This window comes from Impatiens glandulifera, chromosome 2 (genome assembly GCF_907164915.1).
Source record: "Impatiens glandulifera chromosome 2, dImpGla2.1, whole genome shotgun sequence".
Lineage (NCBI taxonomy): Eukaryota > Viridiplantae > Streptophyta > Magnoliopsida > Ericales > Balsaminaceae > Impatiens > Impatiens glandulifera.
Window position 1 is genome coordinate 19534710 of NC_061863.1, and position 15632 is coordinate 19550341.

At 27.9% G+C, this 15632-nt stretch overlaps 1 protein-coding gene across 1 annotated transcript; it reads left to right on the top strand.

Moving 5' to 3' along the window:
• Positions 1-7838: 7838 nt before the first annotated feature.
• LOC124925764 (SUMO-activating enzyme subunit 2) lies at positions 7839-13904 on the top strand. Its single transcript, XM_047465849.1, has 11 exons — positions 7839-8077; positions 8172-8261; positions 8452-8535; positions 8622-8840; positions 9415-9516; positions 9974-10429; positions 10560-10789; positions 10902-10995; positions 11267-11449; positions 11534-11631; positions 13181-13904. Exons 1-11 carry the CDS (start codon positions 8045-8047, stop codon positions 13530-13532), a joined length of 1941 nt encoding a protein of 646 aa, XP_047321805.1. The 5' UTR covers positions 7839-8044; the 3' UTR covers positions 13533-13904.
• The last annotated feature ends 1728 nt before the right edge of the window (positions 13905-15632 follow it).

Below are 15632 nucleotides of genomic sequence, written 5' to 3' on the forward strand. Positions count from 1 at the left end.
TATATATATATATATATAATGATGCTTAATTTTAAAAGTATTTGAATTGTCGGGTCGAGAGTTATGGTTAATTTGGATATATATGTGAGAGTAAATGGATACTTGAGTCGGATTGTGGGTTGACCCGCTCATAAACTTAAAACGGCTAAAACTAAAATTAAAAATGATATAGGTATGTTTCGAACTTGCAACCTAGCAACCTAACAAAATAAGTACAACATTTTAACCAAATAGGCTAATAAGACTTTATATTTTAAATTTAACACCAAATTTGATGAACGCGAGAAATTTTAACAATATAAGTTCAACTTTTTAACTAACTAATAAATATATATATATATATATATATATATATATATATATATATATATATATATATATATATATATATATATATATATATATATATATATATATATATATATATATATATATATATATAATGATGCTTAATTTTAAAAGTGTTCGAATTGCCGGGTTGAAAATATAATAATAAGTACTATTAGACCCTTTATTCAAAATTTAACTTACAAATATGTATACATATACACAATTATAAAATTATTTCAACAATCATAAATGGTCTAGTGGTTAAAGTCTTAACATTTTATACTGACAATTAGGGTTCGAATCTAAAATTATTATTTATATATACTTGCTAGTGAAAAGTTAGAAGATAAAATTGATGATCAATGGAATTTGAGTCATCATCAGGTGTGTGACTATAGTAGGCAATGAGTGGATGATAATATTCTCAACCATGATAACAATAAATTGTTTCTAATCAAGTAAATGATGGGCTTGAAGTACTAAGATGGAAAAACTACGTTCGATCACTTGAATATGTTTTAGGGAATAATTAATTAGTTGGTTGAAATGAGTATCAAATTTGATGATGAAGTGTAAGGATTATGGCTTCTTGGTACACTATTGGACTCATGGGAAACGTTTAGAATGTCATTGTCCAACTCAACCATAAATTGTATTTGTACTATGGAGGTGGTAAAAGGTAGTGTCATCAATGAAGAGATAAGAAAAAAATCATATGATTCTTCTTCGCATTCTGGTGTCTACTTACTGAAAGAAGATGAATGACTAATAGTAGAGGCCCAAATGAGAAAAGTATAAACAAAAGAAAATTTTGTAACAATACTAACATTTAGTGTTTTTTATTGTGGCAAAAATGGGCTTATCAATAAAATTTTCCAAATGTTCTAAGAGAGAACAATTGTACAAATGATAAAGAATGAAAAATCAATAAAAGAGATAAATATGAGAAAGTTACTATGACCACCGATAATTTCTTTATTTTGTATAACTGTGATGTTAATATCACTCATCAAGAGACTAGCTAGGTGGTTGATAGTGGCACTTCAATACATGCCACATCGAAGAATGAATTTTATAAATATATATATATATATATATATTTATATTACACTTCCAATGATTATGTAAGTGTTAGAATGGGTAACAATAGTATTGCCAAAGTTATTGAATTTGGAAATGTGTGCCTAAAGTTTGAAAATTACACCAAAATGGTTTTGAAGAATGTAAAGCACATCCCCGACATCCGTATGAGTTTGATCTCCACTAGTAAGCTCGATGATGAAGGGTTTTGCAATACTTTTTGTGATGAAAAATGAAAACATACTAAAGGATCCTTGAAATTGGGAAAGGGAGATAACTGTTTCTAATTGTGTATGATACGGACAACAATTACAAACTTTTTAGTCAATGCAATTGATGATGAAGAAAATGTAGAACTTTGGCACAACAAACATAGTCATATAAGTGAGAAGGGCTTGGTGATATCAATTTAACTTAGAATTCAATATAAAAAATACCTCAGTTAAATGGTTTAATTGAGAGAATGAATCGACACTAGTTGAAAGTGTGAGATATTTGACTTCGTAATGAAATCTACCAAGACCGTTTTGGGACGAGGCTTTGAATACATTGGTCCATATTTTGAATCTTACGTCATGCGTTCCTTTTAGTTTTGAGGTTCCAGACAAGATATGATCAGAAAAATAAGTTTCTTATGACCATCTACACGTCTTTGGATGCAAGACTTTTATTCACATTCCAAAAAATGAACGATCTAAGCTTGATATGAATACGAGACAATGTTCGTTCACTAGTTATGGGTTGGATGAGTTTGGTTACATATTCTATGATATGATTTGAAAAAAAATTAATTAGAAGTCGAGATATTGTGTTTATAGAAAACCAAAATATAATAGATATTGATAAAACATGAACAACTAAGAATAATAGTGATAATTTTATTGAGTTGGATCTAGTTCATATACATGCAGCGCATCTTAATCATGGGGAAGATGTGTCAAATGATAGTAATAGTATCGATAATGATGAAATTCCACCGACTAGTGATATTGATCAAACCGAAAAAGTTGATGAAGAAATTCAGGATGAACCAATTGAACCTTCTTTGAGAAAATTCGTTAGAGTGCATCGTTCCTCAATGAGGTACCCTTCAGGTGAGTATGTGATGCTTACAAATGTAGGAAACCAGAAACTTAAAAAGATGTAATTTATATTGATGAGAAAAAGTTGTGGTTGAAAGCTATGGAAGAAGAGATTTAATCATTATATGCGAACCACACTTATGACTTGGTAAAGTTGCAACAATGCAAGAAGACTCTAAAAAATAGATTGATTTACAAGATGAAAAAAGAAAAGAATAATTCACAACTAAAATACAAGACTCAATTGTTTGTGAAAGGGTTTGGTCAAAAGAATGTATTGATTTTGAATAGATATTCTCTCCGGTTGTGAAAATGTTCTCGATCCGAGTTGCTATTGGTTTATCATCGTGTTTGAACATAGAGATTGAACAACTTGATGTGAAAATTGCATTTCTTCATGGTGATTTGGAAAAAAAAAGTATATGGAGCAACTAGATTGATTCAAAGTCAAGGGAAAATAGTATCTTATATGAAAATTAAAAAAGAGCTTGTATGGTCTCAAATTAGCTCCAAGACAATGACACACGAATTCTGACTCTTTTATATTGAGTCATGGGTACAATAGAATATTTCAAGATCACTATGTGTTTATCAAAATATACTCAAAAAATGACTTTATTATTCTTATCTTATATGTTGACGACATGTTAATCATCAGTGGTGATACCAATAAGATTGATATACTGAAAAGAGAGTTGAGTAAGTCTTTTGTAATTAAAGATTTTGGACCGACGGAGAAGATAATCAACATGAACATTTCTCGTGATAGAAAGAATGGGAAGCTGTGGTTATCTAAAAAATGATACATCGAGAAAGTTGTTGAAAGATTCAATATTAATAAGACCAAGATGGTTTGTTCTCCACTTTCAGGTCATTTCAAGCTCACTTCTAAGTAATGTCCTAAGAGTGAGAAAGATGAAGCATAAATGAGTAAAGTTCTCTATTCGTCTGTTGTTGGTAGTTTGATGTACGCCATGGTTTATACTCTGCCTGATATTGCTTATTATATTGGTGTTATCAGTATTTTTTTCAAAAAGTCTATTTCAGGATTTCTGATTATTTTTGTAGGGGGAGATGTTTCATGGCATTCAAAACTGAAAAATATTGTTGTGTTGTCTACCATCGAAAATAAGTACATTGCAATTACAAAGGGTTGTAAAATAGCTTTATGGATGAGGAAATTTTTCGAAGAGTTGAGTTTGAACCAAGAGAAATTTGTTGTGTTTAGCGATAGCCATAGTGCTGTCCACCTCTCCAATAACTCATCATTTCATTCTAGGTCGAAGAATATTGATGTGAGATATCATTAGATTCGAGACATGTTTGAAACAAAGTAATTATATTTGTCAAAAGTGCACACTAGTGAGAACGAATTAGACATGTTAACGAAGCCTTTGTCGAGTGAAAAGTTCGAGGCATGTTGACGAAGAGCGAGTTTGTTGAAGCGCACCATATAAGCCAGATGGGAGTTTGTTGGGGTGTCCAAGATAAGATACAACTTACAAGTTAGAGAGAGGAAGATGAAGTCAACCATCACAAAAAGAGGAAGACAAAGTCAACCATCAGGAAGAAAAAAAATCATTTTTCTTTATTAGCGAGAGAACGTTTCAGATTATTTTCGATTTGGTGAGACAACTACTTTTATTCTCTCCATAGATACTTATGCTTATGTATTTATATTATTGGTGAAGATAAATTATATATGTATGTATCATCATTAAATGATGATGTTATTTTTAAAGGTTTAGGTAATCTGTTAAATTGTAAACCTCAATTTTATAAGAATATTGTATAACCATTATAAGTGATATAATAGATGATTTAAATAGTTTAAGGTTATGTAATTTTTACTATTGTTGAAGAGATTTTCATGCTAAAATTTGTGTGTCTTTATATTATGTTATTTGATTGGTTGATTGGATATTGATAGATTTATAAACGTGACACTAAAATAGAAAGAATCATTTCCGCATTACTATTTCTTAGATTCATTTTATGAACACTTCATCTCTTATATTTTTCCTCCAATCAAATGCATAATGACTAAAGTTAAAACAAAAGGAATGAATATTTAAGAATTTTAAACCTGAACAACCTAACAATACTATTTGAATGTATTTGATGATTGCATACAAGAAAAGAATTAATAAATTGTAGAGGAACAAATAAATGAAAATTTTATTGATAACCTATCTTGGTTTTGACAAAGTAAATTATTTTATTATTATCTTAAAAAAAAAAAAATTGTTGGAAAAAATATAAACAAAGCTTTTACATATGATAACATGTCTCCCAGTGCAAAATTCACACTAATTAGAAATAATGAAAGACATTACCATCTTTATTAATACATTATCATTTTAAAAAAACAAATTGACTTGTAAATCTAAATTTAATATATAATGTGAAAATTTAAAATATATTGTGATTTAATAGGACGGTGTTATAATTGATTTTCATTTGAAATCATTTAAAAAAAAGTTCAAAATTGATAATAATTTGAAATCGCACAACGATAATCAAACCAAATTATTCCGTTTGAAGCAGTTTTTTCCCGGATTGACTAGGGATGGGGTGGGATTAGGGATGGTAATGGGGCGGTTCGGGGCGGGGAATGCAATTACCATCCCCGCCCCGTTTTAATTTCGGGGATTTTTTTAATACCATCCCCGCCCCGTTCGGTTTTTTTCGGTTTCAGAGAATCCCGCGGGGCACCGTTAATAATTTTTATTTAAAATAAATAAATAAATATTATACAATAAAATTATATAAACCAATTTTTTAATATAATATATATTGTAATATATTAAAATTTTATATTATTATAAATAAATAATTTAATACTCTTATAAAATATAGTAAATAAAACTCTTATAAAATATAGTATAAATAAATAATTTAATACTCTTATAAAAAAATTAAAACTCTTATAAAATATAATAAATAAATAAATATATTGGTAATTTTATATATTTAATTATATTTATAGTGTTCAAAACGGAATCAGGATGAGATTAAAGCGGGGACAAAAATATCATCCCACGGTGGGATGATATTTTTGTCCCCGCCTTAATCTCATCCTGATTCCGTTTTGAACACTATAAATATAATTAAATATATAAAATTACCAATATATTTATTTATTTATTATATTTTATAAGAGTTTTAATTTTTTTTTTATAATAATATAGATTTTCAACATATTATAATATATATTATATTAAAATATCAGTTTATATAATTTTATTATATAATTATTTTTTTAGAAAATATGATATAAATCGTATCTTGCGAGGATTTTTCGAAACCAAACATGACAATGATGTAGTAAAAAAAAAATTCTGAAATAAAACGGGATGAGATGATAAATGCATTTCTCGCTTCGAACCGTTGTATTGTCATCCCTAATAAAAATAAAAGTAATGATAGGAGAGCGAAAGATTTGTAGCCGAATGGGGCAGCGAACGACATGGATGGCTGATTAGACATGCTGACTCAATATTTATTTATTTTTCTCTTTTATATTTATTAATAATATTCTTTCTTCTCATTACTTACATTTTCTCTCTCTCTTCAATAAGACGCATTCAATATAAAAAATTAATTTTTTATTATTAAAAAACACTTAATAATTTATCTCTTTAATTTTCATTATTATAAATATTTTTTTTAAAATTATTATACATACCATTATAAATGCATTTAAATTATTTTTTTCTCTCAATAATTTGTTTTCTTTTATTTATTAAAAAAATAAAATTTATTTTCAATAATAAAAATGACTCAAATTAAAATAAATAATAATTAATTATGTTAATTAAAATTTATATATAAGAGAATAAAAAAAATATTTTTTAATTCAATTAATTAATTCTATCATCTATCAATTTAATAATATATATTAATAATAATAAAAAAAAATATTAATCATTTTATTCAACTGATTGATTTTTTTTTAAACTCTTAAGTGTTATTTCTCTCTTTTCTTTTCTTAAAAATCTCATTTTTGACTGAACTTAATTGAGTTTCTAATAAATCCCATGAAAAGAAAGTGATTTTTAAGGAGAGAAAAGAGAGAAATAACACTTAAGAGACTTAAGAGAGTTTAAAAAAGATAATCATTCTATTGAATAAAATGATTAATAATTTTTGTTTTTAAAAGAATAATAAAATAAATATAAAATTTTAATTTTTTAAATTAATTATTTCTCTCCTTTATTAATATATATATATATATATATATATATATATTTGCGTTAATAATTTATTTATTTTTAAAATGAGTTATAATAGGAAAAATAAGAATGTGTCAAGATCTAACTCAAATCATACATTCTAATTTTTAAAATAAATATAACTCAAACTATAGACTATTAATATTCAACCTAAATAAAAAAAATACTTTATTATAAGAGTTAACTGATAATATATAACATTTTGATTTAATTGATTGAATTTATAATATATTTTATAAGAAATTAAAATATAGAAAAATTTAAAAAGAGAATGGAGAAATAATTAATTTAAAATAATTAAATTAAATTTTTTATTTTCTTAAATATATATTTATCAAATATAATATATATTTGAAAATATAAATTTTTTATTTTTTATTTGATTTATTATTGTCTTTATTAATATTTAAAATAAATTATTAATAAAGATTGAAGAGATAAAAAAAATTATTATCGAAGATAAGAGAGAGAAATTATTAATAAATAGGAGAGATATACTTAGTCATCATGCCTTAGAATCAATTTATATAATTATACCGACTTAAAAATAGTTAAAAAAAATATATACCAAAGTTTTTTATTATATTAATTTAGATTATGATATTAAAAACAAATTTTTTACTAAAACATTAAATTATAGTAATATAAATCATGATTTAAAAAATATCATAATATAAAATCAATTTCTATTATAAACTTTTAAGTTACTTATTTTTATAAAATATTTCTTTTTTAATATTCTCAATATTTGAAATAAAAAAATCGCATAATTAAATATTATATCAATTGTCATTTCTTTCATAAATTAAAATTCTAATAAACCAATTTTTCTAAACAAATTATTTTATTAATATATATTAATATCATTTAAATTTATTTACTATATAAAATTTAACTTTTCAAAATTAACCCATTGAAAAATTCACTACCTAACAAACTTTTGTTTTGTTTTCTTTTATTTTCAGAATTATTTATTGGCTTAAATATAATAAAAAATAAAATAAAAAAATATAATTAAAAAGAAGGATTTTTTTTTGAAAATTAAGGAGGGCAATCACATTTGGCAATATATATAAAATTAAGATGGGTTAGATATCAACGAACAAGACCGAAAGTCTACTTACGGAGAGGACTTAAACTGAGAGACGACGAGGACGAGGAAATAGTAGGTTCGAAACTGCTGCTTATATTTTCTAAAGGCCAAGCCTTTCTTGCCGCCTTTTCGCACCACAATTTTGGAATACCCGCACAAGAAACCTCTCCAGATTCCCCAATTTCTTCTTCAATTCCTTTCATCCTTTGACTAATCTTTCTTCCATGGCCGCCGAACAACGGTTATCTGCTGTCAAGGTTTGTGTATACTTATTTATATAGTCTTTCACTATTTGATCGTTATCCATGCTTCTGTCTTGTACTGTGATTTACCTTATTTTTCACTGTTTAGGGTTCGAAAGTACTTATGGTTGGTGCTGGAGGAATTGGGTGTGAACTTCTTAAAACCCTAGCTCTTTCTGACTTTCCGGATATTCATGTTGTGAGTATACTTTTCTTTTCTCATCTGCCCTTTGAAACTTGCAACTTGCTTGATCTGATAATTACTAGGGTTTCAGTTTAGACTGTTGTACATATTTAAATATGATTTTATACCTTTAAAAATCGGTTCTTAGGAAGGATTTCAGCTTCATGTTGTATTATTATAAGTTTTTTTTTTTGTTCATATACAGATTGACATGGACACAATAGAAGTGAGTAACCTGAATAGGCAGTTCTTGTTTCGAAAATCACATGTTGGACAATCCAAGGCCAAAGTAAGTGGACAATGTTTAGCATCCCATGGCCATTTTTCTGGCTGTGAAATTATTCGTTATTTAATATAATTTTTTGACTTATTTAGGTTGCTCGAGATGCTGTTTTGAAGTTTAGACCTCACATTAACATTACTGCTTACCATGCGAATGTTAAAGATTCGGAATTCAATGTTGACTTCTTTAAGCAATTTAATGTTGTCCTCAATGGACTTGACAACTTAGATGCTAGGCGGCATGTAAATCGCCTCTGTTTGGCAGCTGATGTCCCATTGGTAGAAAGTGGAACCACTGGGTTTCTGGGACAGGTTAGTGTCAATTCTTAAGCTATTTATTCTTTTTTGTTTCCCCTTTTTGTTTATCTGAGCTTTTATATGTAAGAACATATGTAAATACCCTAGGTTACAATCCGTTTGGGAATTAGACTGTATCTGCTAATAATTGAATACAAATAGAAATACTGATGAAAGAAAGCAACTCAAGATAGACTGCTGATGAATTCCAGGGACTATACATTTTGTTAAAGTAAAGTATACAGAAAATAGAGTGTTGTATGTTATTGATTACCATGAATATTTCTTTTTCATATACAATGTTTCTACGATTTCTGATATGTTTGTATGCGGATCTGGATTAGTACTAATTTTACTAGTACGTTTTAGCTGCAGCAAAATTTCCCTTTCCCGATCCACATTTCCTTGTAGATTTGTTTAATTATTGTACATTTGATATCAACAAGAGCATGGTTAAATATTCTATTCCTATTTTCAGGGTTCCCTAACTTCTGATAAATCATGAAAATTGTTGTCCATTCACTTGCTTCTTCTTCTTAGATTTTGCGACTACTAATGGTGCTTTATCTGGATAATGCACTGGAAACAGGTTACCATACACATAAAAGGGCGCACTGAATGCTATGAGTGCCAGCCAAAACCAGCTCCAAAAACTTATCCTGTGTGTACTATTACAAGTACCCCATCAAAGGTACTTATCCTAGGTTTACATTGTTTTTTAGGTTATATTTGTTTTTTTATCTGATGATTTCCATCATTCCCCCACTATCTACAAGGTTTTTAAGAACTGTATTGTGGCTTTAGGGCCATCTCCATCATTTTTCATACTACCAAAAATACTTCCAGTTAACTTTGTTATGTGGATGCTTACTGACATGCCCAATGGAAATTGGGTTAGGATATTTTGACGTTAAATTTCTGAAACAACCTCCTACATGCCAAATTGAATTCTGCCTTCTCAAATCTTGATTATGTATTTTCACTTCTCATGGATTTAGTGGTGACAACTCCAGAATACTCAATAAATCAAGGGAATTAGTATTGTGAGCTGAACAGAAAGTCTTTCAAGAAGAATTATTTATTCATTCTTTATTCTTCATTTTTTTGTTTGTTTTATTTGTATGCTTATTTAGAATGTTTTGTTGCAGTATGTTCACTGTATTGTATGGGCAAAGGAATTGCTTTTTGCAAAGCTATTTGGTGACAAGAATCAAGAGAATGACCTCAATGTTCGTACCAGTGATTCCAACTCATCTGAACACGCAGACAATGTTTTCGAAAGAAAAAAGGATGATGATGTTCACCAATATGGAAAAAGAGTATTTGACCATGTTTTTGGTTACAACATTGAAGTTGCTTTATCCAATGAGGAGACGTGGAAAAGTCGTAATAAGCCAAGGCCTTTATATATAAGAGACATCCTGCATGATGAAGAGATTGAACAAAATGGAGATTTTGGTAATACTTCTGCAGTTGATGAACCTCTATCTATGTCTGCTATGGCATCTATTGGGCTGAAGAATCCTCAAGATATATGGAGCCTGAAGGAAAATTCAAGAATACTCCTTGCGGCACTTAAGTTATTTTTCCAGAAACGAGAGAAGGTTGTGTCCTGAGAGATCTTCTAATTCAATTCAATTCAATTTTTTCGTTGTGTCCTGAGAGAATACTCCTTGCAGCCTGTTTCACCTAATGTTTTCTTAATCATTTCCCTCCCTCTGGAATCTCTTGCAGGAAATAGGGAGCTTGTGTTTTGATAAGGATGACCAGTTAGCTGTAGAATTCGTTACTGCTGCTGCAAATATCCGGGCAACTTCTTTTGGTATACCTTTGCATAGCCTTTTTGAAGCTAAAGGCATTGCTGGCAATATAGTGCATGCTGTGGCAACTACAAATGCTATAGTTGCTGGACTGATTGTCATTGAGGCAATAAAGGTGCTGCAAAATGATGCAAAACTTTATAGGTAGAACTAAATTCCATGGGCTTTTGTTGGATTTGTATTTCAATAATTTAAAATTTGAAATCTTTTTCTACGCAACTAAAATTTCAATTTGTATTTCTCTGCCGCCTTTTAGGATGACATATTGTCTCGAGCATCCCTCAAGGAAGATGCTTCTTATGCCAGTGGAACCATTTGAGCCTAACAAGTCCTGTTATGTTTGTTCTGAGGTGACATGTTTTTCCTTGTATCCCAAACAAGCCCCTCCCACAGAAAAGGAAAAAAGGGACCCAAAAATTCATAATCCCCATTTCAAAACATTTATTGTTTTTATTTCTGTATTTATAAAAAAAAATTCTGAATCCGTAAACGATAAGTGTTAACAAATGGGGATATGTAGACATTCAGAAAGGACAACAAAACAAGAAGTTATAGATCATCTTATTATATTATATCTATTCACTTTTGCTCTTCCATATCATCTATTTTCTCTTACTGCAGACGCCATTATCACTCGAGATTAATACTAATAGATCAAAATTGAGGGAGTTTGTTGATAAAATTGTCAAAGCTAAGCTGGGGATGAATTTACCATTGATAATGCATGGTTCTGCCCTTCTTTACGAGGTCGGTGATGATCTTGATGAAGCTATGGTCGCAAACTATGAAGCAAATCTGGACAAGGTAGCATCAATTTTTGATTATGGGCTATACCCTTCTTTTCCTTTTTACCATTCATTATGTTAATTATACTGCATTTAACCTCAGGTTTTGTCGGCACTTCCATCTCCTGTTACTGGTGGGACGATTCTTACTGTTGAGGATCTTCAGCAAGAACTCTCCTGTAATATCAATATCAAGCACAGGTTTGTCTAATTGCTTGACTTGTTTAATATATGCATGTTAGGTTCATGTGTTATATTTCCAAGCTGCCCAAAGTTCTGGTTTTTAATTGCCTTCCTCAAGCTTTTTAGGTGTTAATTATTCTATAATACCATCCCTTTCTGTTTTCATTAGAATTATGCAATTTGATAACTGTTACTTTTGTAAGTAGATTTTTTTTTTTCTGGATGTAGTTTATGCAACTTGGTGTTTTTTTTTTGTTTTAATTTTAGAATTATAAAAAGTTAGCACTCCCCATACAATTATAACTTACAACTTAAGGCGTTTTTAGTGGGAATCGTACCTGTGACCTTTGGTTGGCCACATAGGCAAGACTCTTGTCATTTGAACTACCCTAGTGGGTTAATATTCAACTTGATATTTAGTGTGGAGTTCTGTATTTTGATGTTTTAAGAAAATAATTGAGCTCACCGGTATACACGAACAATGACCCTATTTATTTAAGGAGAAATCAATACAACACTACTTCAGTTCAAAAAGGGTTCGGGGGTTATGGCCGTGGAGTGTCATGCTAGTTTTCCGTTAATTTCCCAAAAAACAATATCATCTCCTTTTGTTTTGTATATATTTTTATTGTTATTGTTAAAGGTAAGAAGCTAGCATGTGACCCCCACAGTCATTACTTCCACTTCAATAAATACCATCTCCTATAACCATTTTTAAAGGATTCAGTATTTGCTTCAGCTCTTCATTGCTAGCTAATTATTTGAGAACCCAATTTGTAAACACTTAGGGTGTGTTTCGACGATTGGAATTGGAATTAGAATTCTAATTTTAATTCTTATGCAGTGAACTATAAGTCAATTCCTATGTTAGAAAAAATTATAGAATTTTAATTCAATTCCAATTTCTATGTTTGAAAAAATTATAATAAACTAATTTGAATAAATATTATCTATATTATTAAGATATGGATTCGACAAAACTCACTAGGGTAACTCAAGTCTCAAGAATATTTTCTAAGGTTCGATTCCCACTAAGATAAAAAAAGGATACCGGTTTAACACATTGGCTTTCTAAACTAAGAAAAAAATAGATACAGTTTGATTCGTTAACTAAGTTGAAATGAGAAATTAACAAGATATTTTGCTTAAAAAGAATGGAAATAATAAATATTGGAATTGGGATTCCGAGTTAGGAAAAGTAAGATTTACAAAATCATATTAATTGGAATTGGAATTCTAATTCTTAATTACAAAATCACATAGGAATTGAAATTAAACCCCCAATCCAAATTCAAATGTTACCAAACACACCCTTTAAGTTACTGTTTTTGTACCTGAATCAGCTTCCAGATAAAGAAAACAAAATTAAATTTCTGAATCTGTCTCACTAAATTTGGTTTTCAAATACTGTCTAATAAGTGTTACCAAATGATCTTCCACCTTTGGTTAAGAAACTTATATGGCCATAATAGTAAAGGGTGATTTTCTACAACCAGTATCATCTACTGTTACATGCTGATTGCTACTGATAAAATATAAAACTGCCATTGGTGATTTTATATATCAGGGAGGAATTTGATGAGGAGAAAGAACCGGATGCCATGATCCTATTGGGATGGACACAAGCTCCTGCAAATGATAAGGAGAATAACAGCAGCACATCGGCTGTGAATGGTGCTAGCACGTCCAAAGGAGTTGATAATGTGGAGACAGAAAAAGAACAAGAAGCAGATACTGATTTGGTCATCACTACAGATCCTGGAACCGTCCAGAATGGCAAGAAAAGAAAGGTGGCTGATGATGAAAGCGGTAGTAAGAAAAGAGTGGAACAAGTTGTGGATGATAATGAGGATGATGATGATCTTGTCATGTTTGATGAAGGCGATGACATTAGCGGTAAGAAGAGGAGGCTGCAATAGATCAGTAAGGTCAGGTATATTGTTGGAATCCTATAACTTTGACATGCTAATTTTTGTTAACGCTATTCTTTGGCTTTAGATCACCAACCCTAGATATAGTTTGCTCTTCATTTTAGTATGTTAGGTTTGATCCGAATCTTGACAACTAACGGATATATTTTTACACACCTTTTCGCTGCTTGCATCTCGTCATCCTCGAGATTTAGGAGCAATTTGTTCTTTTTATACCTGGTAAACTTTCTGGGTTTTGTGGGGACTGGGGATTGCTGTATTTATTTAATTTAGGGATATGTTTTATCGTTTTCAAATGTTTGAATTTTGAAGGGCTTATTCTGATTAAAAGAACATAATAACTTTGAAATTCATATTGTGCATCCATATCTTCTTAGAAACTCTGTTAATATAGACAAGAAAACACTTTTGAAGTTGTGAATGAATTTCTGAATCTACTTAATATAACTATTTTGTCACCACCAAGATTTTATTTGAAAACTGTTAATGTTAAAAATTGAAACAAATTTTATTTTATAAGGCAATTTTTTAAATCATTCACAATGTATTGTTTTGATATGAACCTATTTTTTTAGTTAACTCTTAATGATGGTATGATTTCAGACAAAATTACTGATGGTATGATTTGATAAAATTAAAGTAATTTTACGATTTTAAATTTACGTTAATAAGATTATACGAGATATAAATAATTTTGATTTTATAATTTTATACTATTTTATATTAGAAATTAAATTTATATTTACACATTAAAAATTATTATTTATTTAAATAAATTAATTAATATAATAAATTTTATAAATATAATTATTATAGTGTTATTTATTATTATTTTTTAAATTATTTTATATTTAAATATATAAATTTTAAAAATTTGTTAAGTATAAAAAAATTAATTATATATAAATAAAAATAATATACAAGTAATATTTCTTTTAATTAAACAAACACTATATTTTAAAGTTACACTAATAAGTATTTGATTAAAATAAAAAACTCTTAATTCTGACCATTATGGTTTTGTTGTATTTAAAAGTTACTCTAACTCATTTATGGAGTAAAATTTTACCATTAAATATTTTGAGCTGATTTTTAAATTAGTAAAATGCTGATTTTTAAAATTTAAAATAGTAGAGACTACGAGGTAGATTTTAAATGAGATAAATTCATTCAATTTTTATTTTATAAATTAATTTTAGTTTTATAATTTAAAAAATAAGTTACTACTTAGATTTTATAATATTTATTTTTTAAATTAATTTTTATATTTAGTTATATATAAAGAAAAATAATAATATATGATTAATATTTGTTTAACTTAAAAATCTTTATTATATGAAGTAAATATTCTTAAGTATGATGATAATGGGCAGCCGAATGTTCGATATATGTGGGTACCCGATAGTCGGGTTCGGGTATTTTAAATTGGGTTCGGGGTCGGGGCATAAGAAGTGAGAACCAATTCTTGTCTTACCCATGTTTCAAACAATTTTCTCATTATATCCACCTTTTCATTTTCATTCTTAAAAAACCCACATTTCTCTCTCTAAATCAATAATTAACCTATTAATTACATATTTCTCACTAAACTTAATTAATACTTTATTTTATAAATATAAACATATATAATTAAAATTAATAATACATCTATTAAATAAAATATATTACATATATCTTTAAATAAAATTAATTTTTGAAACAAATCGCCCTTCAACTTTTATAAAAGTCACCATTTAAAATATTATTTTTTTTTATATATTATCTTTAATCTTATATTTTATATTTATATATATAATTATTAAATCGCTTATATATAATATTATATATATATATATATTATTAAATTTTATATAATTATTAAATATTTTATATAATAAATAAATAATATATATATTATTTATTTTTATCTATATATATATATATAATTTATATATATTATCTTTAACTAATTTATATATAATATTTATATAATATACATTTTAAAAAATAATTTAAGTGTTAAAAGTATTTGAGTAGTTAAAAGGTTACAATTACTTTTAATCTTTCAAATTATTTTTAAAATACATTATAATAAAAAAGGATAATACA